This window comes from Lampetra fluviatilis, chromosome 53 (genome assembly GCF_964198595.1).
Source record: "Lampetra fluviatilis chromosome 53, kcLamFluv1.1, whole genome shotgun sequence".
NCBI lineage: Eukaryota > Metazoa > Chordata > Hyperoartia > Petromyzontiformes > Petromyzontidae > Lampetra > Lampetra fluviatilis.
Genome location: NC_136327.1, coordinates 2210392 through 2228640, shown reverse-complemented (window position 1 = coordinate 2228640; position 18249 = coordinate 2210392). Strand labels below are relative to the sequence as shown.

At 51.3% G+C, this 18249-nt stretch overlaps 1 protein-coding gene across 1 annotated transcript; it reads right to left on the bottom strand.

Moving 5' to 3' along the window:
• Positions 1–770: 770 nt before the first annotated feature.
• On the bottom strand, positions 771–16519 carry PWWP3A (PWWP domain containing 3A, DNA repair factor). Its single transcript, XM_078879220.1, has 11 exons — positions 16337–16519; positions 14053–14740; positions 12920–13039; positions 11764–11834; positions 11210–11301; positions 10792–10852; positions 9713–9788; positions 7972–8025; positions 6663–7174; positions 4780–4868; positions 771–2935 (listed from the first exon to the last, which is right to left on the bottom strand). Exons 2-11 carry the CDS (start codon positions 14579–14581, stop codon positions 2881–2883), a joined length of 1659 nt encoding a protein of 552 aa, XP_078735346.1. The 5' UTR covers positions 14582–14740; positions 16337–16519; the 3' UTR covers positions 771–2880.
• Positions 16520–18249: the final 1730 nt, after the last annotated feature.

The following is an 18249-nucleotide window of genomic DNA, read 5'->3' as shown; positions in this document are numbered from 1 at the left end:
TCGTCGCCAGGTCGCGTGTTGGTGTCGAGCGTTTATAAGTCGGCCAAATGCTGTGGCAGGAGGGGCTGTGTTGAGCTGCCTCTGTGGGGTGCTGCGGTGGCCAGATGTTAACTCCCTCGCCTGGTATGCAGGAGGTTGTGGGTTCGATACCAACGCCTATATATTTTGTGTTTGCATGTTCTCCCCGTGGTCGCATGGATTTTTTCTGCGGGTCCTCCGGTTGTTCCCTCCACGTTTAGAATCGTGCGTTTAAAAGAGTATTTGGCTGCTTTTAATGTCCACGTGATTCGCCACTTCGTTGAGCTTCTGAAAAAGAGCTATATAGCTCAGTGGGCCTTTCCTAGTAAAAAAAAAGTTTAGTTTATCACTATATTACAGTACTGAAGGAATAATGTTTGATGTAAATTATGGCAAAACGGGCTACAACAATCCAGATATTACAATCGTGTACGAGTAATTACCACCCATGACATAGTAACCGTTAATCTGCTTGGCACAACAATCTCATCCGGAACACACGGGCATTGGCGACCAATGTCAATGATTCACATTTGATTTGAACCCAGCTGACAGGCCAAGTGCAGCGTGAGGAATACATTACTCACACTGCTCCTCTTTAAAATTCCATCATCATCATCATCCATTTTCCCACGCTCTTACAAAGATAACCCTGCTCCATTCAAGAAACGTGTTCACTCTCAGACTTCTTTCGAATATTCAAAAGTTGCAGTTTATTGCTGATCACTTGGCGTTTTCAAACTTTACCAACAAACCATAATTTTTTGTAAAGTGTGGACAGCACAGTATAATGTGCCCAACATCTCAAATGGCAGATTTGTTGAGTCTGAATTGCATGATTTAGCGTAACAAACATTGTCAAAATATGCATTAGAGAATTGAAAAACACTGTAGGCAGAGCTGTCGTTACGCCCGTCTGGATCCGTGGCGTAATTTTTGGTACTTGTAATTCCGCATGCCAACGATTCATTAAGCAAGTTATAAAAACTCTGCAATGTTAATAATGCATGTATAAAAACATATACAAAGCCGTATACCCCTTTAGTACATACACACCTCGTATAATTATTGCGTATAATCACTCTATACATCTCGTATATATTGCAGTAAATCTGAAATATTCAATGGAAAAATTGTTCAGCTCTTGATTATTAAGGGGGGGGGGGGGGTTACCCCATGTGGAGTGACGTCACCTGCTCATGATTATTAATGAGGGGGGTTGGGCCTCACGTGGAGTGACGTCACGGGTGGGACGGACAGACATTTATGAGTGATTGTAGTAGGTAATGAAGGTCCCCATTGCCTGAGCATTTAAAAACAAAAAATAGATGACGTAAGTGAATTTGTTATTTTTTTTATTTGTGCACCACTGGCAAAGCGGTATCACCGAATAGCAAGCACTCGGGCCCATTCCTTCCGCGGAAGTCTGCGATGAAGGGTCCGTGTGGCCCTTTAAGGCAGAGGTCGCAAACGGGTTTTGATTCCTTACCCGTACCCGGCCGCACCAGGGTCGCAAACGGGTACCCGTACCCGTACCCGGCCGTACCCGACCGGGTATCGGGTACCTGATTGCGACCTCTGGGATGAAGCCATGTTGCAGGCGTGGATGGGTTGATTCTAGGAACTTGAATTGTGAGAAGACGTTGGGAAATGAGTGACAAACGGTGACTCACCAGTGACTCACGGCCTACCCGTACCCGTACCCGGCCACACCAGGATCGCAAACGGGTACCCGTACCCGGCTGGGTACGGGTAGCCGGGTATCGGGTAGGGTACGGGTATCGGGTACCCGGTTGCGACCTCTGCTTTAAGGTCACCATCCTGGACCAGATAGCCCGACTTGTCGTCACGTCTCTACGCTTCCCCCACACCCATCCCCGTTGTTCTGGAGGATCGAGACTTTGCAGTGGCGGCTCCCCAGGGGGAAGATTTCCACGGCTGCTGAAGGTGCGAGCCATTCGAAGTGTCCTCCGCTCCAAATCACCGCTTCGGGGGTTGGCGGATGGTGCAGTCCCATCTCAGGGGGGATTCCCCCCCCTCTTCCAGGGGCGATCCTAGTGATCGATGCGAGCAACCTGGGGCTGGGGGGCCCCCTTGGAACCGCTCCGGCATCAATTGCAAGGGGCTGGCTCAGGGTAGCAGTCCACCTGGGCCCTTCCGCACTTTCAGTATCCCCTTGGGGAGGAGAGGTCCGTGCTGGTCCAGTGCGACAATGCCAACGGCTTAATCCAAAATCGTGCCAACACCCAAACGCGCTTTTCACGACAAAGTGTTGCCACGAGACGGGAGGGTGACATCGTCATTGTTACCGTGGAGAAATTTTACATTAGTATGTAACAGAATAAAATTCAGAACCTTAAAAGAAAATCTAAAATTATCCTTGTAAAATCCTAAAATGACGTTCGAATCGAAAGCTCATCCCGAGTACACACATCGTAAAAGTGTGGCTGTCACAGGATAGAGCAGGCACTTGGATATCCGTTTGATAAATAAGTATAACCCGTAAAAACAAAGTTTTTCACTATAAATCCTTTATATGCGTGGCGGCTAGAGTCCTCTCGTCCTCTGGCTTGAGATGGCTGCCACCTATGGGACAGATGATTGCATTGCACCATTAAGCAATTGGTAATTAAATATAATATTTTTGTCCTAAAAAGTGTAAAATTTAGGAATTTTTTTTTCACGAACATTGTCACGCACAACGAGTCTGTGTGGAAAATGTCAGCTCGATTGGATCACGGGAAGTGGGTTAAAAAACGACCGAAAGATTTGCACGGTCCTAAGCAAGCAAGCGAACTTAATATAAAGGATTTTTAAAAAAGGATAGTCTTGTGCCAGGTCCATTCCACCCAGCGTACATCTTCAGGATCCGTTGTCTTTTCCTTTCATAAACTCCTTGTTAAACAGCTCAATCTCCCTGCAAATGAGACGAGAGTCATATAGAAACAAACACACAAACACGGACAGAAATACGGCCGTTGGGTATATACAGTAAAACCTTGGATTGCGAGTAACTTGGTCTGCGAGTGTTTTGCAAGATGAGCAATTTTTTTTAAATAAATATAAATTTGATAAACGAGCGAGGTCTTGCAATACGAGTAGTACGTGTATACGTCTTCTTGGTTCTTTCAGTAAAGTCACGTAGAAGGGAAATAATAAAATAAAAATAAAACATAATAAAATACAATTCTCACGACGTTTCGGCCACAACGCAAGCAGCCGTTCTCAAGTGAAGAACAGGTCTGTCGGAAAGACAGCGTCTGAATGAACACCACCAAGCTTGGCAGCGTATATTTAAACTGGGTTAGGGGAGGAAGGGCGCCTTGACAAAGGACGCTTTGTCTGCCGAGCGTCACGTGATCACAACTGATATACGAGTGCTTTGGATTACAAACACGTTTCCGGAACGAATTATGCTCGCAATCCAAGGTTTTACGGTATAAACAAGGGTGTCGAATGGCCATACCGAAACGCACGTGGTCATAACCGGCCTTGAAATATGTGCACATCAATACAGGCGGTCCGATTTACGAAGATCGATTTTGCAATGCCACCATGGATCGTTGTGCGACGCAGAAATAACGCATCTGCCGTCGCGACACACATTTCAACAGTCGGTCTGGTTTCCGATGTCGCCTGGAGCTTTTTGTTATTCACAAGTGTTTGTGGATGATTTCGATTGTTTTTTGTTTACCTCTTAAAACCCCCACTTAAATATGGCGGGTAAAAGGAATAACAAGTCGTGGCAAGTGACATTTCTGCTGCTTCTACTCTGCATGGGAAAATCGGGTCCCATTTTTCGACGGGGTTTCCAGGAACACATTGTGTCGTAGAAGCGGGGACCGCCTGGACTTGCATTATTTGGCCTACGGCCAAATCGCCTGGAATATGCCGCCTGCAAAATCGCTTAGCAGGGCTTCAGCGTGGACAGTGCTTGAATGGATGACCACCACGCACACTAAACAGGTGTAACGCGGGGCATTGTAGGCAGTCGAAGGCACTGCAACTAATGCCATTGTTCTCCATTCACCCCGACATTCAACCTACAACTCAGTTCAACACACAAATCTGGCTGTCGCCTGATGATGCTGGTTGTGATTACTGGCGAAACGTACTCAAATTGTAGACGTTGTGGGGTTTACTCTTCAATACACCGGTGTGCTGTACTAGTAACAAATTGGCACATTTTTTTACGTGACAAATCTTACTAATTGGCTGTGTCGGGTGGTGGCAGGTTTAACGACACATTTATATTTGCGCGATCTCACCCAAAAACCTCGTATGACTAAACTAAACTACTGAACTACTTTTTATTTTACCAGGTAAGGCCCACTGAGCTGTTTAGCTCTTTTTCAGAAGTGACCTGGCCATCACAAATGATAGCTCAACGAAGTGGCTTATCATCATCATGTGGAAATGTATAGCAGCCAAATACTCCAAATGCGTGATGTTGATTCTGAATGTGGAGGGAAAAACCGAAGGGCCCGGAGAAAAATCCACGCGACCACGGGGAGAGAGACACGCAAACTCCAATTATACAAGTGTCAGGGTCGGGATCGAACCCACGACCTCCTGTATACCAGGCGAGGTAGTAACCATCTCACCTCCATGGCTTCTCCTTAACTGACCGCCATGGTAAAGTCTAGTCACACTCTGCAAAATCTGGCGCGTTAGAAATGTCTTCATTATTAACAGGCGTAAGCTAATCGGTGCAAAATGCTCGAGAAGGGAAGAAGTTGCCGCGATAAAAATGAGCATCACCTTCGACTGCACTTTGGCCCGTTCAGAAACTTGATCCGCGCTTGTTCCCAAGTGATGTCCTCCGTCGCCATCAATGCGTACGTGATCGCCTGCGGATCGCAAACACGGTGCGCGCACAGCGTGGCCTGTCACATCACTCGTGTGGCTACATCGCGCATTTCAGGAGGGACCCCCGAACAAATGGGAAAAAAATGTTAAAATCGTCTTCCCCGGGAATCAAAAACTTGTTGCGAGCCGCGTCTCCACGCTGCGCGCCGCACAGTTCCAGCTTACTTCCATACTCGGCAGCAACCACTGTGGCTTGTGCCTTCATAAAGCAGCTTGCAATATTCTGCAGTTTCAGTGGTGGTTTTTTTATCTTCTACATAGTTTTTTTCTTTAAGCGTAAAAACCCAACATAAGTTACATCGCCATCAGCCCCACGAGCCTCCTGGGAGAAACTGGTGCAGTTTGCTCGTTGGACCAATGCTGCAGAAACGACGCACTTCACGAAGGCCGTGTGGCAGATGGCGTTTGTAACAAACAAACAAAAACACTTCGATTCCCGTGGAGGGGCAGGTATGAAGGAGAGGAATATCTCAGCTTGGTTATTTCATAGAAAATAACGGGGCTTCGTTTAGAGAAACAATGCCTGGGGCATCTGACTCTTGAATGACACCCACAGGATTGAGGACGCACTCGAAGCATCCCACTCCAAGTCCCCGAGATGGTCTCGGCACGGGGAATTGTTACCGACTGCACTGCACACACAGATCACGGCACAGTCGTCTCTCGCTTCACCGTTGGAGGCGCGTGCACCAGAATTAAAACTATTGAAACATTTGATTTTATTTCACCAGGTAAAGTCCACAAAGCTACGGAGCTCTTTTTCTCCGACACACCGGTGTTGCTGTACCAGTAACGAATTGGCACGTTTTGGTTACGTGACAAACCTCACTAATTGGCTGTGTCAGGTGGTGGCGGGTTTAACGACACATTTATATTTCGATTTAAAGATTTCGTGACTGCAGGGATTCATCTTCTTGGTTCTTTCGGTAAAGTCACGTAGAAGGGAAATAATAAAATAATAATAAAAATTATATAATAAAATAATTCTCACGACGTTTCGATCACAACGCAAGCAGCCGTCCTCCTTTCTACGTGACTTTACCGAAAGAACCAAGAAGACATTTATATTTACGCGATCTAACTCAGAAACCGCTTATGACTAAACTAAACTCCTGAACTACTTTTTATTTTACCAGGTAAGGCCCACTGAATTAGAAGCGACCTGGCCACAAATGATAGCTCAACGAAGTGGCTTATCGTGTGGAAATTTATGGCAGCCAAATACTATAAACGCGCGTTTCTAAATGTGGAGGGAAAAAACGGAGAACCCAGAGAAAAATCCACGTGACCACGGGGAGAGAGACACGCAAACTCCAAATATGCAGCAGCAGGTGTCAGGGTCCGGATCGAACCCACGACCTCCTGCACACCAGGCGAGGTAGTTAACATCTCCTAGCCACCGTGATGATGAGAGAGAGAGACACACAAACTCCAAATATACAGCAGGCGCCAGGGTCGGGATCGAACCCACGACCTCCTGCACTCCAGGCGAGGTAGTTAACATCTTGCCACCGTGGCGCCCAATTACACGTGCAGCTCTGTCCAACCACTGTTGGACCAAGGCCTCCCCGAGCTGCGTCGATCGTGGGTTTCCTTCGACTCTCGTACTACACCACGCTGGCCAGTGCAGGTTGGTGCAAGGGTGGTGTCGTGGTCGGCACACCGCATCGAACCGGGCGACCCGAGTTCAACATCGGCGACGTTGCACGTTGACGCGCTCGCACGTATCCGACCGCGCTAACATCGGAGGTTGCCAGAGAAGGCCACGCGGCTACCTCGGGCAGGAGGACGTCGAGGATGAACTGCGAGAGGTCGAAGGCGTCCACCTCGTGGAAGGCGGCGGCGGCGGCGCGACCCTCCGCGGCGCACTCCGCTCGCACGCGCTCGTACAGCTCCAGCAGGTAAAGCGTCAGCCGCTCGACGTGCGCGTCGTCCTCCAGGTACAGCGCCGCGTGCAGCTCGCTCGGCCGCCGCCGCCGCCGCTGCTGGAACTCGAGCAGCCACGGCGAGGGGACGGCGCCGCGGAGGAGCCGGCGCAGGTGGCGCTCCGCCACGCCCCTCCGCACGATCGCGTGCAGGAGGCGCTCGTTGCAGCGCCGCCGCAGGATCTTCTGGCGGTCCGGGAGGAGGCGCTTTTCGACGCTCGACACGCTCGGGCTTTCGACACTGCGACGTCCGTCGCCGTCCGGGCGCCGTTCGTCGTCTTCCGCCGCCGCCGTCTCGGCCTCCGGGACGTCGCGGAAGGGTTCCGCCGGCGAGGAGGAGATCCCGTGCCAAACCGGGGCACCTGCAGAGCCGTGCGACCGTAGCCGTTAACTCGCTGGTGCGCAGGTTGTCGCGGTTGTGCTGCCCGCCTCGCCGATGCGTTTCTCGGGCTGTGCCGCCGTCCGTTGTTCGGCATTGTTATCCAACATCCCGCTCCCCTTGCTGGGCATCGTCTGCAGGAACTTAATTGTTCCGAAATGTTCGGGGAACTCAAGTCGACCCCTTCCTAGAACTGAACCTTTCCCGAAGAAGCTCTCGGAGAGCACATGGGAGCGAAAGCTTGCAGATCACGCCGAACAACGCGCACGACCCGAAATCGCATCGGGGAGTCGTAAGCGTGGCACAGAAATGTTTTGCCAAATGTGCGAAATCGCTGTGCTTACCCCTGAAACAAACGCAAGGCAGTGCATATATCCATTTACTGCGATGAGCCAGTGGTTGAAATGCCACATTCCTATGGTAGGGGACCGTTGTTCACTTTATACATAACACGGAGGGACTTTAAAACGAAGAAAGCATGGCAAGCTCGCTTTACCATGAACCTTGTCTTTAACGGCCGTTCCGTTATTTCCTGCACAGTCCCAGTCACGTTTTTTGTGCGCTCACTGGTGGAGTGGGCTAAGGCCTACACAGCTCGCTTCACCTGAGAACCTGGTTTTACGATGGGCGACCGAAGCCCGGATTACAACCCCGAATGTCAGCGATGTGGCAACTTCTCCTGTCGCCCTTATTGATCAATTCAACCGTACCGTTCCCTCGATGCCTTTGAATGATTCGTGATAACCGTGTTGCATCCAACACTTGGCAAACGCTACTTACTCTGCTCAGACTTGCAGTATTCAATGAAGGTTTTCCCCATGCCAGAGCCTGAAACTGAACGCAGACACGCTCCGGTGAAATATCAGAGGGAGAAAACAAGACATCATCGCGCATTTATACGCCAGCGGTTAGGTGGCCACGTGAGTTAAGGTCAGATGCGTCGCGCTTTGCCAATTGCTTCTCAGTGCCGACAAGAAGAATCTCCGACCTTTTAGCGCTGAGCTGAATAAATGACATCAGTCAGGCACGATGTTAAAGAGCCAACGTGGTCACCGACCTCCTTCTCAACGTGAACGCACAACCGAATATCTTCGGCACACAAACGATAAGACCTATCTATATAGATGTAAGGGATCTGCAAGCCACCCTCATGCACACGCACCACGCAAACACGACATCTCCGCTCTCACGACAACACGCACCAATCACACGCGCGGGAATGCGCTGGACGGGGGGGTCAGGGGTCAAAGGGCAGTGACGTCACCCGGACCAGGCATGCTAAACGCGGATGTGCATTGGGAGCGGAGATTGAGGGGTTAAAAGGGGCTGTGGGACGTGTGTTCGGGGTTGGTCTTGGAACGAGTATTGTTGTGCGTTGGTGAAATAAAGAAATGCTTTAACCATTCTACGACTCCTCTTCATATGCATGTTGAACTTAGCCGTACGTAGCCAACCGTGCTAATCGGAGGTGCGGGGGAAGGACAACAAAAGGCAGCCCGTGCTCATGATGACGGCAACCTCACCCATAATCCCAACCAGAATGGAATTGTAGAGGTCAACCACCTTCAGGGCACATCCTCAGGAAACACTGACCACACCCCGAAGGTGGATGCGAGATGCGTCGTAACGATCAACTCGGTTTCCGCGAAGGGGGCGAGATGAGATTACTTTGCTCTTCACTGGGGATAAGCTTCTAGGAATCATCCACCGAGTTGATACCAGATAATGGTCGGGGAAAAATGCTGTGTACTTCATATACTTTCTGTCAGGTGACCCACGGGGTTGAGATAACATCAAAGGTGTGTCCGCCAGTACGAGTGGGCACGCTGCAAAGCCCAGACTTTCAATTAACGAAGTGACGTTGACTCTTGCGGGCAATTCATGATGGTCGACGTGAATGCTGACATCTCCCAGGATGAGTATATTGTGAGCCTCTATCACCAAATGAGACAGAATTTCAAGTTCGTTTAAAATAATGAGGGACAACCTGGTGGTGTATAAACCGTTACAATGAATGCACTCCTATTTGTGTTTTCTTATTGTTTTGTTGTTGTAACTTTCTAACCCCATGCCCCTACTGGACATATGTGGGGGGGGGGGGGGGAAAGCTTTATAGCTCATCGGATTAATCGTCCAGTAGAAATAAAGATTCGGATTCTCTGTAACGGGTCCACGTGGCACCTGAGGCCACCAGTGGGGCCCCTCCTCCTGGACTTGCCATCCTTGATTCGTGCGCCCCGTGCAGCCACCATTATTTCCCTGTCTAACACTCCACCACGCCACGCTCAGTCCACCACTATTCCCCTGTTTAACACTCTACCACGCCACGCCCGGCTTGCTAGCATTCACGTTTTTTACGGTGCGCGTGATAAAACGAGGTTAATCACGCGGAACACCATGGATGGATTAACAACAAAAAAACTAATTCATCCGGCCTTTCAGAGAAGTTTGATTCTTGAGTAGCGCGAGAAACGCGCGACTGTTGGCAGAGCGTAACGTAGCGCACGGTCCACGCCCTCACCGGTCTTGCTCCAGTAGTCCGTTATCAGCTCCAGGTAGAGATCCATCTCCCTCGGGCAGGCCTTTTTTGCCTCTGCCTGTAGAGAAAAAAAGCGAACGAACACAAATATAAATCACACGCATGCACACGCATGCACACGCGCACAACAGTGCCCAGTCATTTACCCAAGGTGAGCCTCGCCAGGCCTCGATTTCTGCATCGAGATGTTTGGCCGAATCTATTGACGAGTGTCTGGTATCGTGTAGGTCAGGGGTCGGCAAACAACATCGGAATATTTATAGGGTCTGGATCGAACCCCCCGACCTCCTGTACACCAGGCGAGGTAGTTAACGTCTCGCCACAACGGATGCGTATAACGCCGCGACCGAGTATCATCGGCATGCGAACAACGAGACATCCCACGCTCAGCATGACGGTGGCAACCTCACCCGTAATCGCAACCTGAAGCAGTCCTTAAAAGAGCCGCATGCGGGCTTAGGAGTCCCTTGGTGTCGGCAAGGAGTGCCCGGAGGAAACCCTCCACACGGCAACGCGATTGGGAAGGGGGTGACATCGCCACCTCCCGACCACACCTCACTTGCGCGATGTCAGCCAAACAATAGCAACCCTTCATCCATCCAATTACTAACCCCGATAAGTCGGAGAATACAACCCAATTCATTATTGCCGTTATTAAAAGACAAAGATCCCCCGTATAGCCTGAACAGACTGTTGGGGCAAGTGCTGTTAGCGAGCAGCTATGAAAGCCGGCACGGCACACGAGGGGGTGGGTGGCCAGCAACACGCCTGACCGCCTTTGTCTCCCCAGTGGCGATGTTTACACAGCGCGCCAGGTACTTAAGGCCGAGTCGACCTAGGAGAGGCCCAGGGCCAGTTCAGATAACCGTCACTGGGTGTTGGCCGTGAGCGGGAATCGAACTCGGGTCGCAAGGTTCGTAGCGCAGGGCGCTAACCGCCACACCACCGCTCCCCACAAACGCACACACATCACTCGATCACTCGCACAGCCGCGCGGGCACCGGCCCGTAAGCGCCGCGATTCTGCTTGCGATAAAATGACGCGTAGTAAAGCACATTTACAATCAGTTCATATTTTTCTCGGCAGTTGAAGGGCTTGATGTGTTTCACCGTGACCCCGATTCTGCAGAAGGACAAAAACAGCACCGTTAGGTTCCGTTTGAAGGCGAGAGAGATACGGCGAAGGTGTCACGTGATTCGTGTGTGTCAAGACGTTGCACAAAAACAGTTTGACATGCGCATCCTGTGGACGAGCGGTTCCTGACCCCTGGTAGCCCGCGAGGCTACTGCAGAGTGTCCGCAGAAAGAAAAGAAAAAATATGAACAGCATCCCCACCAACGAAATGTAAAATTTAAAAGAACTTGCAGCGTGTGATGATCTGAGAAATGTTTGGAGGTTTAAGAGGAGGTCCCCCGCACACTCGACAAGGTTGGCAGCTGCTGCTCAAAGTTTGCCATCCTGCGGAAGTAAACCTCTTACGCATTCAGCTTTTCCGCGCTCGACTGCATCTTCAAGCTGAAGAACAGCACCACGCACCTCCAGCGGCCCTTCTCCTTGGATACCCGTTTCACCTGCAAGGGGAAAACCGTTCGGGGAACACACGCGCAGGTCAACGCAGCCGTTCACAAAACGGCTCACGAGGAGTAAAATCAGGCTCGGGCGGAACGCAACCATGGCAAACAACAGGACGAAAGCCCCCCCCCCCCACGGGGTCGGGAAAGAGTGGAGGAGATGGAGCAATGAAATCGGGTTGTGTGCAGGTGCCGGTGCGTTACATTGCAGGATCATGAGAGGTCTTTTGGAGGCCTTCATCCAGCAGCGGATTGACCGTGGCCGATGATGATGATGAAAAGTAAGCAGTCGTTAACGCACAGCGCTAGTAGTTAGAATAATTCCTTTCATATTTCTTAACAGAAACAATATCGATCCGGAGGGTCCTTCCAATTGATTTGCAGTCAGCGGCTATGTTGCTGTGGTTGTTGCTGTGGTTGTTGTTGTTGTGCCATGCGCTGCAGCTGTGCGTGTGTCCTCACCACGGCAGGGAAGTAGGGCCATCGCTGATACTTGCACCACACCAAGTCATCCTTCTTTGGCTGGAAAAAACCTTAAGACGACGACAACAACAACATTAAAAACAAGTATCCCCCTTTACATTGCTATTGGTACATAAACCAAATCGGATATTTTAAATTGTAACGGTTTAATAACCTACAAAAATATCCTTTTGCCACACACCACCATCGCAAACGAAACGTGGTTAGGCATGGTTCAAACAGAGGACGCATTTTACATCGTGACCACCACTCGCTCGCTCAACGCTCAAGTTATTTCTTTAACATTTGGACGTATTGACCGTTCACTGGTGCAGCATAACACACCAGGTCCTCATAACACAGTTTAAAATCAAAAACTTGAATCGGCAAATCTGTTTATCAGTGTTTAATTGACCTCTGTCGCCGAGTCTGACGCGATTCGAAGGTTTATTCAGTCGACCGAGACCTGCTAAAAAAGGTCAACAGTGACCGTCGATTTGGGTCTGCTGAATCGAGGAACCGTCCGACCACGTCGAGGGCACGAGGAGTCAAATCTCGCTGCCTTTGGAACACGGGGCCAGCCAATCGTCATCAGGGCTGGGTGCTGCTGCCACGGCGACAGACTGCGAAGCTTCGTGTTCAGCTGCTCGTATAACCCGTTCGTCTTCCGACTGCTTCGACGTCGCAAGAAATGATTTTGACGCACACCGCAAGATTTTCTGACCTCGGTTGCGAATCGCGGGAAAATAAATAATTACAGTAAGAACTCCTCTTAACGATCGCCCCTGCTAACGCCTAATTGCTTAACGACGGGCCTCCATGGAGCCCAATGTGTAGTGTAGATATTAATGTATTAATATCGATTGTTTAAATATTATAAAGTATGTTTTTTGGGTGAAATTTTTTCACTTTTGATGCTTTCTACGTGTTTTCTATACTCATTGCACGACCAACTCACTTAACGACCAACTCACTTAACGACCAACTCACTTAACTCACATATGAACTCCAAATATACAGGCATCACAGTCACGAAATGAACCCACATACTTCCTATACCGGGGCAAGGATAGTTAACACATCTCACCACTTTTTTTTTTACACAAATTACCAAAAATACATAAATAAGCCATGAAATACATTAACTCGCAGTCACCTGGGCTGGCGTAGAGACTGGGCAGAGGCTCCTCCTCGCTGCTGCTGCTGCTACGGTTTTCCTCTTTCCTCGGCTCTCCCAGTGCAGGGCTGGGAGACAGCGTGCACGACCCTGCCCCAACTCACCCACAATCCCCACTCACCCACAATCCCCACTCACCCACAATACCCACTCACCCACAATCCCAACTCACCCACAATCCCCACTCACCCACAATCCCAACTCACCCACAATACCAACTCACCCACAATCCCAACTCACCCACAATCCCAACTCAACCACAATCCCCACTCCTCACCCACAATCCCAACTGACCCACAATCCCCACTCACAAAACGAACCTAGACTCTGACCCTAAATCTGACCACTCCCTTCCGCTCCCTCGTTAGCGGTCCTAGCCATCACGGAAGTGTTCACTTGATAAAACTGATGCTTTAGTATTGTGTAGGGTTTGTGGTAGGGGTTATGATCAGTATTTATGGGTTAGAGGAGTGGATTAGGATTACAACTTGGCAGAAGGATTAGAGGTTCGTGTTTAGCGGTTAGGGTTACGGGTTAGGATCTAGGGTTTGGCGAGGGGTTAGCATTTAGGGGTTATGCATGTTGAACATCTTTCCCACTGCACGCAGCCAAACCGTGCTAATCGGTGGTTAGGGTTTGAGGCAGTAACACCGAAGGACATTTATATTTTGCTGCATCTTTAAGGACAGCCGTCCCGGACTTAAACGCTGCTGCCTCACGTGGAGCCCGGCTGGCCGGTAGAATGACAAACACGTGCCATTTCTTTGGACGATGATGGTCGGTGCGGTTTGGTGAGGGCAAGAGAGTTGTATAGTTGCTGCCGAAACCATCCATTATGCATGGTGCTCGCTCATCCAAGCACTGTCCAGGCTCAAAACCGCTTAAGAGTCTGAGATCTGACCATCAGGCACATTTACAGGTTATTTGGTCATAGGCCCGAGTTCTTAAAATTATTGTTTTATATATTAATTAGGTGAATCGTATGGGCACTGGTAGTCAAGTTAAAAATAACCCCGCGCTCAATACGACAGCAGCCCAAGTTCACAGAAGCCGGTGTGTGTGGTACAAGGTGTTTCAAAACCGGCGTTTCAATACCGGCTGGCGCGACCCACCCGTGCCACCAAGCGCGTCCCAACCCTCCTCTTGAAGCGCCGCCGACACTTCCAAGGGCGCGCTGGGCACGGCATTCCCCGCGGCCGCGGGAGCGCCCCTCGGGGGCGAGCGGCGAGAGCTCTCGAGGCCGAGGCACGCGCGCCCTCTCCGTCCTTCGGCCACCGTGGGCACCGAGACGGCGTCTCGGTGCCCACCGTCGGCCGCCTCGCCGGCAGCGGCGGCCGCGGCCGCCCGCGCCAGGCCACCCCGCGAACGCCACCCGGGACGCGTCTCTCCACGCCGAGTCCCCCTCCGACTCCGCGGCGGGGTGCACGTGGCAACGGCGGGGGTCGACGCCTCCCGCTCGCCGCCACCTTTGCTACTTCCAGCCCCGACAGCCTCGGTCTTCCCGCTCTTTGGCCGACATCTGCTGGGACTCCGCGATCGTTGTCGAGACGTTCGTTCATCCGATGGGCTCCTCCGCGGCTGCCGAGTCGCTCTCTGAGCGCCGCGGCGTCCCGTCCTCTCCGCGTCGCCCGCCGCGTCCATGCCTGGCTACGGCTTGCGTGGCGCGCCCTTCGTGCGGATGGAGGTGGACGCCATGCGTGGAGCTTGGCGCGAGGACCTACGGAAGCGGCAGCTTTCCGCGCACCGGTAATGGAGCTCCTGCATCCCCCCAGAGAGTCCACGTCATCGCCGTGCCTCCTGCTGTGGGACCATCCGTTCAGAAGGGGGCAATAACGAGCACGAAATGAGTTATAATCTTAACTATCCGATACATTTCAGAGTGGTTTCATTATAGCGCGAGGATATCATTAAGTTGCAAGCTGTGTTTCACATGCATAGTCTGCAGTAGTTTCAGTGGGGTGGGGGGGGGCAATGTTGCTCTCTGTAATCAAAATTGAGTAACGTGAAGCGTCATTTTTCAAATTTGCCAAATTTGTAACGTGGCTTCGGCACACAATGACGTCACGGGATCTTTAAACGTACAATGGCACGAGTCAGTATTGCTATTTAACTAAAAACTAGTTTTATTTTACCAGCTAAGGCCCACTGAGCTACGTAGCTCTTTTTTCAGAAGCGACCTGGCCACAAATGACAGCTCAACGAAGTGGCTGATCGGCGTGTGGAAATGTATAGCAGCAGCCAAATACTCTAAAACGCGTGCCGATTCTAAATGTGGAGGGGAAAACTGGAGGAACCGGACACGACCACGCCCGGCCGCCTCTGTCTCGACAGTGGCGATGTTTTACACACCGCGCCGGTACTCATTTGAGGCCGAGTCCACCTAGGGGAGGCCCAGCACCGGGTCAAGATAATCGTCACCGGCGTTGGCCGTGGGCAGGAATCGAACTCGGGTCGCCGGGTTCGTAGCGCAGCGTTGCGCTAACCGCTACACCACCGCATCCCAGGAGTTTGTGAGGTTACAAACATACACACGAACACACACACACACGTGCAACGACAACAAAAATACACAAAACGTTCAACACAACACGAACAATCCAACGCAATGAGATGAGCACAAGGTCCTGGGCCCAGCCGCGTCTCTACAAACCCGCGCAGAGGAACTCAACAACAACCAATAACCAACACTATGTGGCGGTGACGTTACAACGGTGCATGTGCCAGGCTAGGTGCACTTTGAGGCTGTCACGTGAAGTGTCGAAGGCTCGCTGCTGGCGGCAGGAGGCCGCGGGACAGAGCCTGCGGGTGCCATGGGTTGACCGACTGAGATGACCGGGAGATGCACACCAGCTGTACCCCCATACTGTGCCAACTCGCTCTATTTTATACGCCAGGCGCTCCGCTCGTTGTTGTGAGCGTCGCTCTTCCGCCCTCTGTTGTTGTTGGAGGGCAACTGCCTCCAACTGCCCAGTAGCAGCAGCGTCCTTCACGAGCCTCCTCCACAGAGGCCGATCTTGACACCGCTGGTACCAACCATCAGCAAGTCCACTCAGCTCCATGTCCTCTCGTACCGCATCAGCTCCATCTCTTCTCTAGCCCGTGCCGTGCTCGTTTAGCCCCCTCTATGCGGCCCAACAGAAGCTGCTTGGGCATGCGGTGGCTGGGCATGCGGGCTACGTGAACCCAGCCAGCGCAGCCTCGCCCGCCGGAGGCGCTCACCGCTGGGAACGTGTCCAGACCGTTCAAGGCATTTGTGAGCTCGTAACACAACCCAGCCTACAGGTCAAACCCACGATGGGTGTGTGCGTCTCCTGGACACAACAACAACGCACGCGCGCGCACACACTCCCGCTATCACAACAGCGGACACGTAGCGACCACACGACACGAACTCACCATCTGCGAGCGCTGGCCGCTTGCAAGTTGCAGCAGCGGCAGTAGCAGCAGCGTAGCCCTGCCGCGGCAAAGCACGTCAAAGTGTCTCTGTGTGTGGAGTGTGTGTGTGTTGGAGCTCTCTCTCTCGTGTGTGTACTGCCTTCCGCGAGTGCACGAGAGCGGAGCACGTGGGCGGTTCTTCAGCGGCACTTCCGGGTGTGGGCGGCACTTCCGGGTTCGCGAGCCGCTCCCAACCGCAACCTTCTCCGCCCTGGTTCAATAACACAGTAAATTCAGCTGTGACGGTCCCACCTGATGACGGAGACTTGTGTTGCCTCCGAAACGTCGTGATTTATTATTTTATTTCTATTATTATTTCTATTATTGTTTATTTTTACCTACGTGACTTTACCGAAAAAACCTAAGAGTATCAATAGGGCGAGTTGAGGCCGGTGGCCGGGGCGGGGGCGGGGGGAGCTGACACCGCGACGAACCCACTGCCACCGACGCTTGTATCCGAACCGGTTGCTGGGCCCTCCCCTAGGTCGACTCAGCATAAAGAACAACAATAAGGACCCGGTGCGGTGTGCGCGTGCGTGTAAACATCGCCGCTGGGGAGACGAAGGCGGTCGGGCGTGCTGCTGGCCACCCACCCCCTCGTGTGCCGTGCCGGCGTTCATAGGTGCTCGCTAACAGCACTTGCCCCTGGAGTATGTCAAGGCTATACGGGGGGTCTTTGTTGTTGTTTGTAGTTTTCTCGAGGAGCCACGTGCGGCTCCTTACGAGTCACTGCGGCCTCCACTGCAGAGATCCCCGGGGGGACCTCATACTCTTTATATATATGGGGCGCTGCAGTGGCAAGATGTTGACTACCTCGCCTGGTACGCAGCAGGTCGTGGATTTGATTTCTACGCTGACGCCTGCTGCTGTATATTTGGAGTTTGTGGCGTATCTCTCTCCCCGTGGTCGCGTGGATTTTTCTCCAGGTCCATAATAGAGGTTTTTGGACTAGATCGCGTAAGGGGCCGTCCATAAATGACGTCACGCACCTAGGGAGGGGGGTCAGACATTTGTGACGCCGTGCGACGAAGGGGGGAGGGCAAAAATCGTCCAAAATCACGTGACGTCATTTATGGACGGCCCCAAAGACAAAAAAATGTCTCTCCTTCTTCTTTGAAAAGTCGCCGACCCCTTGGTCTTGAGTAATCACAGAATAACCACGTACAGGGAATATGTCCTGCATTAATCGTTGGATGAAATGGTCAAGCACGCTGGACTTCCAATCCAGAGGACGTCGGTTGGATCCCTGGCACGCAGTGCCGGATAACACTGGTCAACACACTTTTTCTGGCATAAGGTATTCCAATGCTTATAATGTAATTTTGGGGTGCTGATTCCAAATCTGGCATCAATTTTGTCTATCACATCAGGTTTTTGAGATATCAAATATTGCATTTTCAGGCCAGAAGAAAATGGGTTTTTTTTGTTGACCAGTGTTATCCTCGTAGCACAAGTAGCTACACATCCTACGGGCCCCGCACTTTCAAGGGCCCCGCGCTAAATGCTTTCAAGCTATCAATTCCGGTTCAGTGATTCTGCACTCGCTCTATTGCTATAGTACTATACTGCCGTCAACTTTTATGAACGACTGAGTGTTTAAGGTTTAGAGATCTGTCGTGTTATGTGGCTGTATAGCAAATGAAAAAATATAATTATTTTACTATGCAAATAAAAAAATTGTGTTTTAATATTTACGTGTTTTTTTTTATTTAGGGCCCCTTTGTAACATATGCTACAGGCCCCGCACTAGCTTAATCCGGCACTGCTGGCACGGTATTTGAAACAATGCTGAGGTTTCCTTCATCCCCTCCACGCCCCCCCCCCCTGCCTCTGTCCACCTCGCACAGGGGGTCCCGGCAGCCAAAATAACAAGA

Excerpts from the sequence above, each read along its gene's own strand:
- PWWP3A (XM_078879220.1), bottom strand. The coding sequence starts at position 14,581 with ATGGACGCGGCGGGCGACGCGGAGAGGACGGGACGCCGCGGCGCTCAG. Across the intron at positions 10,853-11,209 it reads AGCGCGGAAAAGCTGAATGC|AATCGGGGTCACGGTGAAAC; the intron begins GTAAGAGGTTTA and ends GTCCTTCTGCAG. Across the intron at positions 9,789-10,791 it reads GAGAAAAATATGAACTGATT|GCAGAGGCAAAAAAGGCCTG; the intron begins GTAAATGTGCTT and ends TTTTCTCTACAG.